The sequence below is a fragment of the Neopelma chrysocephalum genome, unplaced genomic scaffold (genome assembly GCF_003984885.1).
Source record: "Neopelma chrysocephalum unplaced genomic scaffold, ASM398488v2 Primary Assembly neopelma1_59, whole genome shotgun sequence".
Lineage (NCBI taxonomy): Eukaryota > Metazoa > Chordata > Aves > Passeriformes > Pipridae > Neopelma > Neopelma chrysocephalum.
Window position 1 is genome coordinate 26,283,881 of NW_020897714.1, and position 14,743 is coordinate 26,298,623.

At 42.1% G+C, this 14,743-nt stretch overlaps 1 protein-coding gene across 1 annotated transcript; it reads right to left on the reverse strand.

Annotated features, from left to right (window-relative positions):
- Positions 1-7,668: 7,668 nt before the first annotated feature.
- Positions 7,669-14,144, reverse strand: STMP1 (short transmembrane mitochondrial protein 1). The gene is made up of 3 exons (XM_027680594.1): positions 14,023-14,144; positions 10,620-10,673; positions 7,669-8,130 (listed from the first exon to the last, which is right to left on the reverse strand). Exons 1-3 carry the CDS (start codon positions 14,035-14,037, stop codon positions 8,050-8,052), a joined length of 150 nt encoding a protein of 49 aa, XP_027536395.1. The 5' UTR covers positions 14,038-14,144; the 3' UTR covers positions 7,669-8,049.
- Positions 14,145-14,743: the final 599 nt, after the last annotated feature.

The following is a 14,743-nucleotide window of genomic DNA, read 5'->3' on the forward strand; positions in this document are numbered from 1 at the left end:
CTGTGATATTCAGAAAATTTCATGTATTATGTCCTGGTTTTCATAATTTCTTTAATGTCAATACATTTATGCTGTATATTAGGATGATTGGATCTCATGTAATCACACTTTTCAGACATACACTTTAATGGATGTTTATGCTTTCCACTTATAATCTAGGCTCTCCAGTTGGTAGTGTGAATGTCTATTCTGCAAAAATAAAATGTCAATAAAATAAATTATTCACTACTGCACATTCAAGTGCTCTGTGAGAATATAAATAGGATATATTTCACCTCATAACCCACCAAGCCCTTAGGGAAGTAGTGTTGAGACAGGAAGAGGTGTTGGTTTACTGCTTCTGTCAAAACAGAGAGATCCCACACACTTGTCTTGGAAATAAACAGATACACTAAGAAGTCACAGGATGGCAGAGGGGGAGCAAAGCAGGGAAATCACAAAAGTATGTCTTAGCCCTTCCACCAAAAGCAGCAGGCAGCATCTGTTAGCAAAACAACTGCTATTTCTAGTAAATTTCATTTTGAAAAGCAAAGTGTTTGTGCATCAGTGGCTCAGTGCATCCCCATGCCCTCCTAATCCATGAAACAAAACCTCGGCCTCACTTTTTCAACTCTTCTTAACTCACCAGTTCCTGTGTTCCCTCTCTCCTGAGCCTCCTGCTCTGCTGCACTCCAGCACACAAAGCTCATACCTGCCTCTGGGATCCAGATGCTCCCCACCACTTCAGCTCCACTCCCTTGGTATTTTCCTGATCCCCAGCAAGAGGCTGCTCAATGCAGACCCCAACACGGAGCTCAAAGCAGAGGCACTCTGGCCTCCCCCAGCACAAGCTCCACCCTGAAGCCACTGGAACAGAAGGCAGAGGGGTGCAATGCCTGCTCACCAACATGGGCAGGTTTCTCTGTGAACAAGCACTTCAGTAGCTGGGGCAACACCAACAGTCCTGTCCCCACACACAACAAGCAGAACATCTCTCTGTTCACAGTGCCTAAAGTTACTTTCAACCCTTCTCCCCCCACCAAGAAACTCTTTCTGGCTTGCTTTCTTCCTAAGGCTTTAGCTGCTCTGCACCTTTTACTGTGTGCTCATCTTCTAATCCTTTTCACTTCATGCTTCATCCACCAGCACCTTCAAATTGCCTCTCTGCTCAGCAACAAATCACTTTCTACTCTCCTAATACTAATTTCTCAGCTCTGCTCCGGTCCCATCACACCTTGCTATCCCAGACCTTTCCCAGGGGATATCAACACAGGATATTCTCATTTGCGAGAGGTGAGCAGCTGGCATACCAGTCAGCTTTAGGGAGATCTGGAATTACTCACAAATCAAACAGGGTGTCCTGCAACACTTTTCAGTAATAACAGCAATAACAGTAGGTAAATAGAAACTGCTTGGTGCTGTGTTGCACATCTCAAGCAATATTTCTTCAGAAACATTTCCATGAGGCGCTGGCATAGTTTGTGTCTCACGAGATTGGTGCAGAGAATTTGGAGTGGACTCAGGCAATGAATTTCCCCAACAGACTGTTTTTCCTCTTTTGGTGCTCTTGGCACATCTCCATGTTCACAGCTGCTGGCACTTGTCACTGCTGTGTCCCACCAGGCAGTTGCAGGAAGGCAGTGTGCTGTATTGGTCCTTTTTCCATATCAGATCAGTCAGTGCACGCCCCATGCCCAGATTCCACCCTTAGACATACAAGTATACATAGCAGCAAGCGAAGAAGTTTAGGATTGGGCAAGCTGCATGGCTCATAGTGTGACGGCAATGGCTGCTGATTGCTGTTTGGTTATTTTTTTTTAATTATAAAAGACGGCAAATAGACAAAGAAGTGGGAAATTTCCACAGGTAATTTATAGTGCACTGTCACTTGACTTCAAATTTGCCTCTACCAATAACCAAAGCAGAAGTATTTTCTTAAGAAGGGAGGTAAGCCTGATTTCAGATTAAGCAATTTCCAGATGCTTTCAAGATTCATTTTTCAAGATTCAGCATATACATTGAGCCTTGAAAACAAAAGTTCTGCTTTCAGCCCAGAATTTAAGATTCCTGTCCAAAGAGTAGAACCACATTGACTAGAAGCAGTACACTATTTTTATATTTTTATATTACCTTTCACTAAAATCCTCTTAAGGCTACATATATTTTTTTTCCACAGTGATATAAAACCTGATCAATTTAACTGAAGTAAATTGAGGTGATTTATACTGAGGAATTATTCTGTAGCTAATAATGTTTTATTTCTCAGGGAAAAAAGCAGAGCATGATAGCTGTACCTAATACTTATACATGGGCTGTTCAGTTCTCTCTGGATTGCAGAAAATATGAATAATAGAATTTAAAACAGGCCCTTATATTGTTTTTTTTAAAATATATATGTTGATTAATATCTTATTCCTTAGATAGCATCTTTGGGCCCGAAAGGTGCAGATGATGACAGAGAAAGGCTCTAATCTGTGTAACTACATGTTGCAGCATCCCTGTTTTCACACAGAAAACCAACAGAATGTTCCACTCTAGCATTTGGGCTCACAGGGTAGGAAGGTTACTAGTGTAGTTATGGTTTGAGCCAGTGATTTACAGGACTGAGGTATTTAGGTACTTTTCAGATATATTAAAGGCGAGCCGGAATTGACTTTGGAAAGCAATTTATGAAATTTGTTTTATTTTTCATGAAAATAAAATTGATCATCTGTGATTAATGCATGTTTCAGGTAAAAAAGCAGATAACCTCCACAATTATTTTATGACAGTGCAAATTCAATAAAAATTACCTTGGCTTGGGACTTTTTAAAATAAATGTTAACATATACCACCTAGAAGTTTAACAAATAAAATTATATATCTCTTTCTTTGTCCCTCTGAGGCAAAAATAAATAGAATCGCATAGGAAACTTCCTCTGGATTTTATTAGTAATATACACCCTCCCATATCCACCATCACTTCTTAATATTCAAAGTAATTCTGCATCCCATACAGGATATTGATATTGATTTTTACATACAAATATCAATGCACAATTTTATTTCTGCAATAACCCAGGCTTATGAAATCAACACCTTATTAATTCTGAAAATTCCAATTTCTTTCTTTTCAATGTTTCAGTTTCACCAGGGGTGGAGCACACGTCAGGAGACAAGGGGCTGTGGTTCTGCATAAAACAGAACCACTGAACATTCATGTTACTGAAGTTCTGTGAGGTATATCCACCATCTTTACTTGAATTCTGGTACCCAGAAAGCTAATAATTAGTTTTGCTACTGGAATTTTGTATATTTTCAGTACTGACCCTTTACTGTGTTCAATGGAAGGTGGTCTTAGAGGAGCCTTAGGGCAGCATTTTCCATCACAGGACAATAGTCTCAATGCAGAGTAAATATTTTATAAGTCTGTTAGTAGCTCATATATTCCTTTCCTGCTGTTTTGCCTTGAACCTTCAGCTCCTAGGACATGTCTCAAAAGAATCAATACAAAACAATGAATACAATTGTTTTTAGCAAAGGAGGGAAGATTCCATATTTTAGCTGGCGATCTCAGCTATCCACATAGGCATTTGAATGGGCAGAAATTCACAGGACCCATGTTAAGTGGGAAACTTGCTCCTACACAGCGCATCTATCCTTTGCACCCTGCTGTGACACCACTGCATCCAAAGTACTCTGAGCCCCCAGATGCAAGATCTGCATCAAGCAGTCATTATTTGTGCATACCCTCTGCCCTCTGAAAGATAAGGTTAAACTTTAGTATCACCTAGGATAACCTCAGGTGAGGTAAAATGTTATATGGTAGTTGCGAAGTTGACAGGAACTGTGTTATAATGTTTTCCAGATTTGCAGCTTACTATCTGGGCAACAAAAACCCAGCTTGAGCTAAAATGAAAAGTGTTGCAAACAGTGTGAAACACTTCAGAAGTCCTGTCTTTAATATTAATGAGCATATATTGTTTCTACAGCATTACAGCTGTAGCTCATTCACTTCCTAATATGATAGGAAAAAACCAAACAAACCCTAACATCTGCTTGGAATACTCAGCTCAAAAGAGCTCCAAATTACACTTTTAAGAGTAACACTGGCCTGTTTGGCAACAAATACAGATATTTTGAATATTATTTCCCTTCTCATTCTCATGTAAAGAAAGGGAAGAACATAAAGCATGTTTGAGGAAAGAAATAATCCAATTTTAAACAGTAACATGATTTTATATGGCAAGCAAAGAAATACGAATGGGTTAGAGCCAGTATTTTTCAATGGTCTTCTCAAGAATAGGAAAGAAAGATGTGGGAGGGTGGGGAGGAAGTTTAAGGAAACTAAGTTCATCATATCCATGAAAGCATCAAACCAGCTGTGCAGTGCTATCTCACTCTATGGAAAAGCTTTTGTGCACGGAAGGAAATTTTTCAGTCAGGTCTGAAGTCTATGAAAGGTAATGGAAACCTTGCTCAAGAACCAGAGTGTACAATACTACTTCACCAAAAGCTAAACCTCACTGTACTTTATTTGTGAACTGCCTTCACCAAGCACATTCTGGGTATCTTCAACACATACTACTACCACAAGGTTTCTGATAGCTAATGCTAGTTGGTAAAACCACTTCTCCCTGTTTGAGTTTTTTTGAGTGCTTACCCAAGGGAGAGTTGGTAGCATCACTACTAAGATTGTCTGACTTGAGGTGGCTTTTAAACTTGTCAAATAACTCTTTGCAAAGATTGAAAGCTTTTATGTGAGCTACATGTTTCAGGGCAGAGGTGAAAGGAAGGATGGAAAATTGCAGGTGAAATATTCTTTATATATATTTATATTCCTTAAGGAGAATCCTTACATGAGGAATACTTTCCTCTGTTGCATGACTGCATTGTGGAAGAACTCTGTCATCACCAAACTTTGGCAAAAGATGCAGAAGTTTGGTGTATGGTATTCTGTAAATTTGTCTTTAATGATTAGTGAGAACTCCTGAACTTGGAATCCACTCAGATGTATCCAAATAAAAGGCTTTGGGGTCGAGACTGAAAATTACAATTGGTACATAGAGAGTCCTGTACTTAAAAGCTTTCATGCTATGTTTATACCAAACAGTGCACTCCACTGGGTCCACTAATAGAGCAAAACAGTTAGTGCCCAAACCTTGGGATATTTTCCTTCTGAATGTCTCCAGGCCTGTCTAATGGACTAAACATCCATTAGAGATCAAAGCGCATCTTCTGATTTAGTCTCTTCTAAGAGGAATCCAGTCCATGTGCCCTACAGATTTCCTGCGATGACAATCAAAGCATGATAAAAGGACAAATCACTTAGAAGGCACAATCTTTATCCTAACTAAAACACTAATGGAGAAACACTCCAGGTATGCTTTAATCAAGAGCCTGAACTAACAGAGGTCATTCACTATGCTTGTTCCTCCTACTTGTCCATACCAGCCTATCACCAGGTATTCCTAATGAAAGCAAGGAGGATGTTTTTCTGGCACTTTTCTTTGTCCTTCATATCCTGCAAAAGACTGTCAAGCGGACTCAGTGATTTAAGCCACCTCACAGAGCTGATAGAACTCTTCTATTTTACAGGAAAAAATGAAATAAATTTTATTTGGCAGATCATTACATTAATAAGATTTACATCTATTCAAATTATTGCAAATTTTTATTCAGAATTCACAACAGAATTTGTGCAAAGTTATGGCTTCAAACAGAAGTGCTACAATAAGATGCGTATTTTCTCACACACCAGGGTTTTTAGTGGCTGCAGTGGGTGAATAGTAGCATACCAGACAAACAATAATGGGGACAGCAGATAACTAGTTCTAATCCTAAGAAAATACATGGTAGACAACTGGACCAAAGGCAATGGGCTACAGACGATACACATGAATGAGGAATTGAGAATACCAGACATACCTGAGAGAAATACTGAACTCTGGCCCTTGTTCCACACCAAGAAGCAGTAAAAAAAAAGCATACTTAGAACAACTACACACAAACTGGACCATTAAGTACGTAAAATGAATGGTTTGGATTCATAGCCTAACTGCTGATCTCCACCTGCCCACCATTTATGGAAGATAGTTCTTCTCTCTCCCATCCTGCACAGTAATTCAGAGACATCGTCAAGCAACCAAGCAGAAAGAAAAGAAGGGGAAGAGACAGTATAAGAAACAAGAGACAATGGAAGAAACAGTGCATTTGAAATGTAAGTTAAAGTCAAATGTGTGATGAACCGACTGAAGCTGCCATTTGCCGTCTCTAAACCACTCAGGGGCAGGAGGTAGAAAACTCAGGAAAGAAGGAGAGGGTGGGGGGAAAGTGCTTTAAGAGACAGTTTTATTTATCATTATCCTACTCTGATTTGATTGGTAATAAACTCAATTAATTTCTCCAAGTCAAGCTAGTTTTGCCCGTGACAGTAATTGATGATCTTTCCTTGTCCTCATCTTGACCCACGAGCCTCTCCTATTCTTTCCCCTGTCCAGCTGAAGACAGGAGTGACAGAGTAGCTTTGGTGGGCACCTGGCATTCTACTCTCCACCTGTAGGAGTGGAGAGTGTGCTGGTGCTGGTGTTGGCTGGGGCAGAGTTAATCTTCACAATAGCTGGTACGGGGCTGTGTTTTAGGTTTGTGCTGGGAACAGTGTGGATAATTCAGGGATGTTTTGGTTCTAGCTAAGCAGTGCTTACACAGAGTCAAGGCCTTTTCTGCATCTCACCCCACCCCAGCATCCAGGTCTGAGGAGGCTGGAGGGGCACAAGAAGTTGGGAAGGGACACAGCTGGGACAGCTGCTCCCAACTGACTCCAGTGATACTCCATGGTGACATGCTCAGCATCTAAAGCTGGGGAAGAAGGAAGGGGGAGATGTTCAGGGTTATGGCGTTTGTCTTCCCATGTCACCATTACATGTGTTGGAGCCCTGCTTTTCCAGGCATGGCTGAACATCTGCCTGTCAATGGGAAGTGGTGAATTAATTCCTTGTTTTGCTTTACTAGCATGTGGCTTTTACTTTACCTATTGAGCTGTCTTTGTCTCAACCCATGAGTTTTCTCACTTTTACTCTTCCAGTTCTCTTCCTACCCCACTGGCGGCAGCGAGTCAGCGGCTGCATGGGGCTGAGTTGCCAGCTGGGGTTAAGCCACGACAGCCCTGCGACTAGCATAGAATGTGGGATCTGCAGTCTTCCCTCACCACGGGGTCCAAGGCAGACCAGAGCTCAACAGCACATGGGAATGAGACTGGCACCACTTACACCCGGAAAGTGCTGGAGCCTGGCACCGATCCACAAGGTGCGTTTTGTTTCCTTTACCTGGATACCAGAATACTCCTTGCAAGTATGACCCAGGTCTGTTCCCTTTGACATGACCTTTGATCCAGATCCATGACCTGTGACCCAGATCTGTGATCTTTTACCTAGATCCACACTGGAGCAGTGAAAGAGTACGAAGAGCCCTCCCCCTGAGAAGGAAGGAACAGCAGAGACAAAGGCCTTTTACACTTTTTGAAACCAGCCATGTTTGTGCAAAGTCTGCACTGCCGGAAGTGATCATTCAACATAAGGGAAAAAGCAGGAGCTCCCCCCCTCCCACAGATTCATACCTTGACAAATGAAGTTTGGCATCTCCAACAATGGAATTGGATCTTAAAGACAGTGAAGTACCGCTGCTCACAACAAACGACAAGAAACCTGAAAGTTCCTTCTTGATGCATTTAATTTCTTTTGTGAAGTTCTAAGGACTAGGGCATTACAAAGTGTGAGGTACACATAGTAACAGCACTAACAACTCCAGTTGGATCAGGTAAAAATGGGTTACAAAATATTAGGAAAAGAAATAATGAAAAATACAAACAATCTTATCCAGTCACACATCAGCTGCAAATCGAAATTCTGAAACCCTTGAAAATCAGTCCCAGGAAAAGTTCACGGCTGCTCTCTCAAAAGAAGGACATTCCAGTTCTAGGAGACTAAGAGTGAAGGAACCTCCCATGCCAACCCTCTACTTGACCCTTGTTGCCTGAAAGGTAAATTGCATCCTTGATGCACACACAGAGGTGACCTGGGGAACACTGCTCTTTCAGGACTTGTCACTGGGAGGTTTCTTCTTAGCCTCCACATCCTTCTTAAAATCTTCAAGTTTCTTCGCAATGTTAGGAATCTTTAAAGACAAAAGAAAAAACACCCATCAAAACCTACACAAATTAACAAAAAATCCTGAGCTACACGAGTCTCATCAGGAAGGACAATACCACAAACACAGCAAGACATTCTATGAAGTTTAAACTGGTTTCTAAAAGATACTTCCAGTATCTGTTACCTTGCACATAGGTTAAAATCAAAGCAATATCAAACAAAGAGCAGATGAAAGCACCTCACAGGAGGCTTCAGAAAATATTTTAGGTTGTTAAGGCTAGAAGTCAGCCAGTGGTGATGGGAACAGGAGAAAGGAAAAAAGACCACTGTACAGGAAGTTTAGTAAGACCAGTCTGGTTTCCTCACTGAGAGAGGAGGAACTACCAAGAACAAGCAGATTTAAACACTGATGCACAGCCTTTTGAAGGGGAAATTAGATTGCACTATAGTGGTCACAACCTGGGAGAAAAGAGATGTTCAAGAGCATCAATTATGTTCTCAAATTTATTAAGAAATACTCCTGGTTTGTCTTGTGAGAAACAAAATCCCACACTATGGGGAACAAAATCCCACAGTAGAACAAAATTCTACTGCATTGCAAACTGGCAACCTTTTGCAGTTTCACACTTGAAGGAAAATTCAATTTACTGCTTGTAAGCTTCAAAACTTCAGCTTTCTCCTGCAAAGAAGAGAATCTTGATAAAATAATCCAACAGTAAATTTGGTAACTTGAAAAAAAATACTGCAACTTTTAAGGGCGAGGAATAGATTATCTCATGACTCTAGCTAAAACTGGGAAGTGACAATGCAGGATTTTACAAGCTAGCTGATTAAAATTAAATTTAAGACAAGTTTCCACAAGTAGTTGTGGAAAAAAAAAAAAATCATGGGCTTTTACTTCATATGTAACCTGACCACAGAGCAGAAGCTAATCCAAACAGACTGCAGTTCTCCTATTGGATGATCTGAGGCTGATAGTACCAGTAACATAAGTTTCTCTTACCTTCCTTTTCAAAACTAAGCTCTGTTGGAGTAAACGAAATTAAGAGCCCAGTCTGACACTTTAAACCAAACCAAGAGAACTCCACTGCTGTCACCAGAACCCTCCCTGTGCTTACAAATGAGCACACGTGTGTACAGCTGCAGAATTAGCACCTCATTATGACAAGTTTATCTCAGATGTCATCTAAAACAAGTCATCTTCAATACCAGCAATAAAATTACCATGTTCATCCTGCAAGTCAGTGTTACATTCCCAGGGAACCATTTCCTGCAAACTAAAAGCCTGAGTCCCCCTCTTGTGGCAATACTTCATTAGTGCTGCCAGAAAAGCACTATACCATGTTTATGATACATATTGATACATCCATATTCTTATGACTACATTTTTGTAACACTGTAAAACACATACTAGAAAGAAACACTAGCCTTTCATTAGTACTCTCACTGGAGTGACTGACAGGAGACATCACGTGCATCAACAAGGAGCAAAATGGATCAATTTTTTTAAGCAAGATGACTTCAATACTGAAGATGAGAAGAAAGCAAAAGATAAATGCCACCAGAGCCTCAACAACTTTTGTTTTGTTTTTTTAATTTTTTTTTTTAATTAGGCTAATATAGATTGCATAAGAATTAAAAAAAGAAAAAACATGTTAAATGTTATTAACTCCTCTAGCCTGTCAACTAAGTGGCACTGCTCTTCCAAAGAATCCTTCTGACTCTATAGAAGTTTAAAAGCATATGTTGAAGACCCAGCTTGAAATAGTCTGCCTTTTCACACTGAAAACTCTGTTAACTGTTCCTTTCCTCACCATGAAAAAAGAAGGAAAGATAGATTGCAGGCCAATACACTTTTTGAAGTAGGAGCAGGTGCTGAATTTTCAAAAAAAGCCGGTAGAATTTATTTTCATTATTGGTACAGAAGACAAGACATTTCACATCCTCTGAGGATTTTTAATTAACAAACAGGCAGGCTATCGGAGTCAGGAAACCAGTATTTTAGTGCAGGTAAAACCCATGAGCAATTGCTAAATCTTTTCCATTTCTCCTGAGTCTATCTATGTAGATGCCTGAACAGTAGTAAAGGCTTTAAGAATTACACTGTCACAGAGAAGATGCCAGAGAGGTAAATGTTTTGGTTCCACTTTTTTTGTTTTGTTTTTTGCTATTAAGGTTGGAAAAGACCTCCAAGATCACTGAGTCCAACCTTTGATCAAACACCACCTTGTCAACTAGACCAAAGTGGTAAGTGCCACAACCAGTCATTTCTTGAACACCTTCAGGGATGGTGGTTCCACCACTTCCCTGGACAGCCCGTTCCCATGCCTGACTGCAGCGAAGAAATTCTTCCTGAAAAAGTTTGAGTTGCTCTGTAACTGAAGTCAGTAAGATCTGCATTCTGTTTAAATAAAATAACCCAAAATAAAAACCAATTTAGTTCCAAATGAGGGAAGACAGTCTTATATTTTCAGTTCAGAATAGGTTTAACTCTGAGAATACAAGGATACTCACATCATAGTTCTGAGCAAGGTACATCCCAACCACATTGCCAAGAGTAAAACCAAGCTAAAAAGGAAGAAAGGGAGAATAGTTAACATTCTTTAATTAAAAGCATATTTGGTTAAAATACAGAGAGAGGAATATTGCAAGTCATGTAAAAACTAAAGGGTTTCAACTCCGCTCCTACTTAATTTCTCATCTTTCATCCAGAGAGGTCCAGTTTTGCCCATCTCCCTCACCAGGAAGCCTTGCCATCATTTCCAAAACACTGTGCACAGTTGTGGTTTTTAATACATATCTCTAAGACTATTTGAATGAAGCTATGATCCCCTTTGTAAGGTTCTCTGCATATCCACAAAGGCACTACTTCCTACAAAAATGGGGGAGATAGCAACAGGGACCACAAAACTTTTGGTCTGTGCTGGGAAAGCCTAAAGCAACACCCCACTAAAATGATGCTCAGTGCTGGAAAAGGACATACATATATTACTGTGTTATGTCTTTGTATAAAGCAAAAAAAAGGTTCACAAGCTTGAAGGTCAGAACAGAGGCTCTGATTGCACAATGTCACAGTCTCAAAAGGTCTAAGGGTACATCAACTTAAAACTGATGTAAACCTGCTACTTTTCTTGTGCAATAACAGCTGCCCGTCTTCCAGACGGACCCTTCTGATCCTAAGCCTTTAGTTCTCAGCCAAATCCACTCTGATCAAGGGGCTCCTCTGAGGTAGGAAAATACTGTTGGTTGGAAGCACAAATTCTTTTGACAACTGTGCAAACTTGTAGTTGATGAAGGGTGTCCGTAAAAACACACCTGGGAAGAGGGGCAAAAGCAAAAGAGAAGCAGTTTCTAGCCCAAACCCTGTTTGCCAGCTGAGGAAAATTCTCAAGCATAAGAACAGTTCTGCAGTGAAAGAAATTCCTCTCTTCAAAGACAGGTGATAAAATTTTCATTCACCAATATCCCACATTTTTTATTGTTACGCTCCAAAATAAGTATGTTCTATACTAAGAAAGCTCATTTAACTGTTTTGAAAGGGGACACTACTAACACTGTGCTTTTGTTCACTGTCAGCAGACAAATCACTCCCTATGACAGCTGGGGCCAGTTCTATTTACGAAAATTGTTATTGCTCATGGTCACTGCTGTCAAATTAAGACTATTTTGAGAAAAAATAAACCCACTGTCCACAAACAACTTTGCCATCTCATACTGACCAGACATTTTTTCCATGCCAGAAGCAGCACAGAGCACAGCTCGTCTTCTCAGTGATTCAGACTCTGTAAGCATCACTGGTGAAAATCTATCTATAGAAAACTGAAATTTGCTGAGAGGTGCCAAATGAATTACGACTGCAAGTTACCTCAGTATTTTCTTAAACAGATTTTTGGTCTTATTCCTTGTTTATTATTACTTTTTAAGGAGCTTGGCTTTAACAATTTAAGAACAAGTAGAGTCTTTTTTGTGTGTGTATACTGCACTGGTTATCAAATGCTCTTGTAGTTCCAACTATCAGCTAAAGAGGTACTTCAGGAGATACCAACAAATACTGCACTGATGCAAACCAGACTTCTGATTCCTCTTAATGCAAAACATCACTCTAGCAGAGGAGAATTTCTTGTATCTTTAGCAGTGTCTGGGAAGCCACTTGAAAACACAAACCAGGTCCTTGTTTATCCGCAGTTTTCTAGGCTTTTACCCTAGAAAATTTCCAATATATGTCTTATTCTGTTGTGAGATAAATCTTATTCAGTACAGACAGTACTGAGATCAGTACTTCCTTTAAGTGTCTCCTTACTTGAAAAGTCCAGCACTGCACTGAAGACTAATCCACCTGTAACATTTATTTTTAGAGCTGACAATTCAAGCAATGGGAAAAAAAATCACTACTCAGACCTAAATTATATGGAAAGCAAAACATATAACAAATTAAAATGTGCATGTTAACTACAAACAACAAGGCTGATGAGAGTTTAGGGTCTTCCAATTTCTACCCAGCATTTCAAGTTGCATCACTGGCAAATGCTTCTTTAACGATTAACTCTGGACAGCAAAAACACAAGGTTTGTGAGATTATCCCTTTATCTCCCTGCTACAGCCCTTACAAGGGAGAGCAAGAGTCAAACACCCAATTTACACCCAAGCAGGGAAAAAAACCAGAATAAGTATATCTTTTATCTAACTTTCACACACTAATCAAGAAGTCATAAGATATTTTTATCTAGCAACAAAAAAACCATGAGCAGCAAGCAGTAGAGTAGACAAACACAAAAACTTTGAGAGTGGCTAACCATATTCAGCCTTACTGTTTTCACTGGAATGGAGAGGGATTATAAACAGCTACAATAATGACTGAGGCTTTCATCTTTGTTATTATGAAGCTGGGATAAGAAATAGGCCTTATTTATTTATTACAAAAAACAGGCAAGGCTCTCCCAACTTACAACAGGCCATCTCTTCTTCCTCTGTATCAATGCCTGGTATGAAACTTATGAGCCAGTTGAATTATCTTCCCCCAACAAAAGATGAAAGAATATCACTTATTATTTGTACTTACTGGGACATATCAGAACACAATTAAAACCCTAGGGCACCCCTCACATCCCTAGAATGAAAAATGGGAAGCTGTTTCCATGCTTTGCAACAGCACAAACAAGCACGTTATTGGTCAGGGAATTTATTTCCACATCTGGCAGTAAATACCAGCATCGATCAAGTATCGAGTGAAGAGCAGTCAGGCATCTAACTTCACGCACCCAGAGGAGTTTAGGGGACCAGGGGTGTTGAAATGGGAAAAATAAAAAAACATTCAGTCTATTAGTTCTGCTGTTCTTAAGGGGGTGTAATGAAAGGCAGCAATGAAATACGATCCCTTACCCTAACTTCTATATATAAAAATCCGCATCTCCGGCGATAAATTTTTAAGGGTGCACAAAATGGCAAAGGGCCGACACTCCTGCTCTCACCAAAGGAGGGAGGTATTATGCTTACACAAAGAAATTTGAGCAGCAAGCGGAGCATCACCGTGAGCAAGCAGAATCTGCTGAATCTCCAAGGCAAACTAAGGGCACGGCTTGGAGGAAAAACAAGGCAGAGACTCCATTTTCAGAGCAGTTCTGCGAGAACAAGGGGGTCCGGTCCGGCTGCGCACGGCGGGTACTGAACAGCGGGGCCGGGGCGGGTGGGAAGGAGTCGGAGAAGGAAAAACGCCCAAGGATGCTGCGCTGCCGGGAAGCCAAAACTGGGCGCGGCCGCCAGGCTGACACGGAGCCGAGTCACACCACGGTGACCGAACACACGGTGACCGAACGCAGCGCTCCCCTCCCCCGCCCGGGCAGCGGCCCCGCCGCCGCCGCCCCCCTCGCCCCGCCCCGCCGCGAAATGGCGGCGGCGCCGCCGCCCCGCGGAGCCTTACCAAGAACTGCAGCATGGCGCCCTCCTGCCCGTGCTCCCTCCCCGCCCGACAGCCGGGGAAGTCAGGCGGGGGGCGGCGGCGGCTCCCCTTCCGGGCGCCGGCCCGCCCTCGCCGCCATGGCCGGGGGAAGGGCCGCGCCGAGCACCGCCCGCCCGCGCCCCCGGGGCGGCACCGCCGCCTCCGCCACAGCGGGGCCGGGGCCGGGGCCGGGGCCGGGGCCGGGGCCGGGACCCGCCCGGGGAGGGCGCGCCCGCCGCTGCCTGGCGCTGAAGGGATAAGGGACCGTGCAGGGTGGGGGCGGCCGTGGCGGTGTCCGCAGGGCGCCGAGCGCCGTAGGAGCCCGAGTTTTCACTCCACGTGTGATTTCAAGATGGGGTCCTCAAGGACCGGGCGAAATCCTTTATTATCCTGTGTAATTTGAGTGCCCCCGCATCACTGCTTGGAAAATCTCAGCCCCCCCCCCCCCCATGCCGGAGAAGGCTGAAAGAAAGCGTTTGTTTTTATTTATTATTTTTGTTGTTGTTCCTTCCCTGCTCAGCGCTCGCTGGGCCACATCTAGTGTAACACACGGCCCCAAGTTTGGGTCTCCAGGGCAGAAAAGACTTGGAGAAGCTGGAGCAAGCCCAGCAGAGGGCTCCAGGAGGGATCATGCTGGACACCTCCCTGCGAGGAGGCTGGAGGAGCGTGACAAGTGCAGCCATGGCAGGGATAAAAGAACACC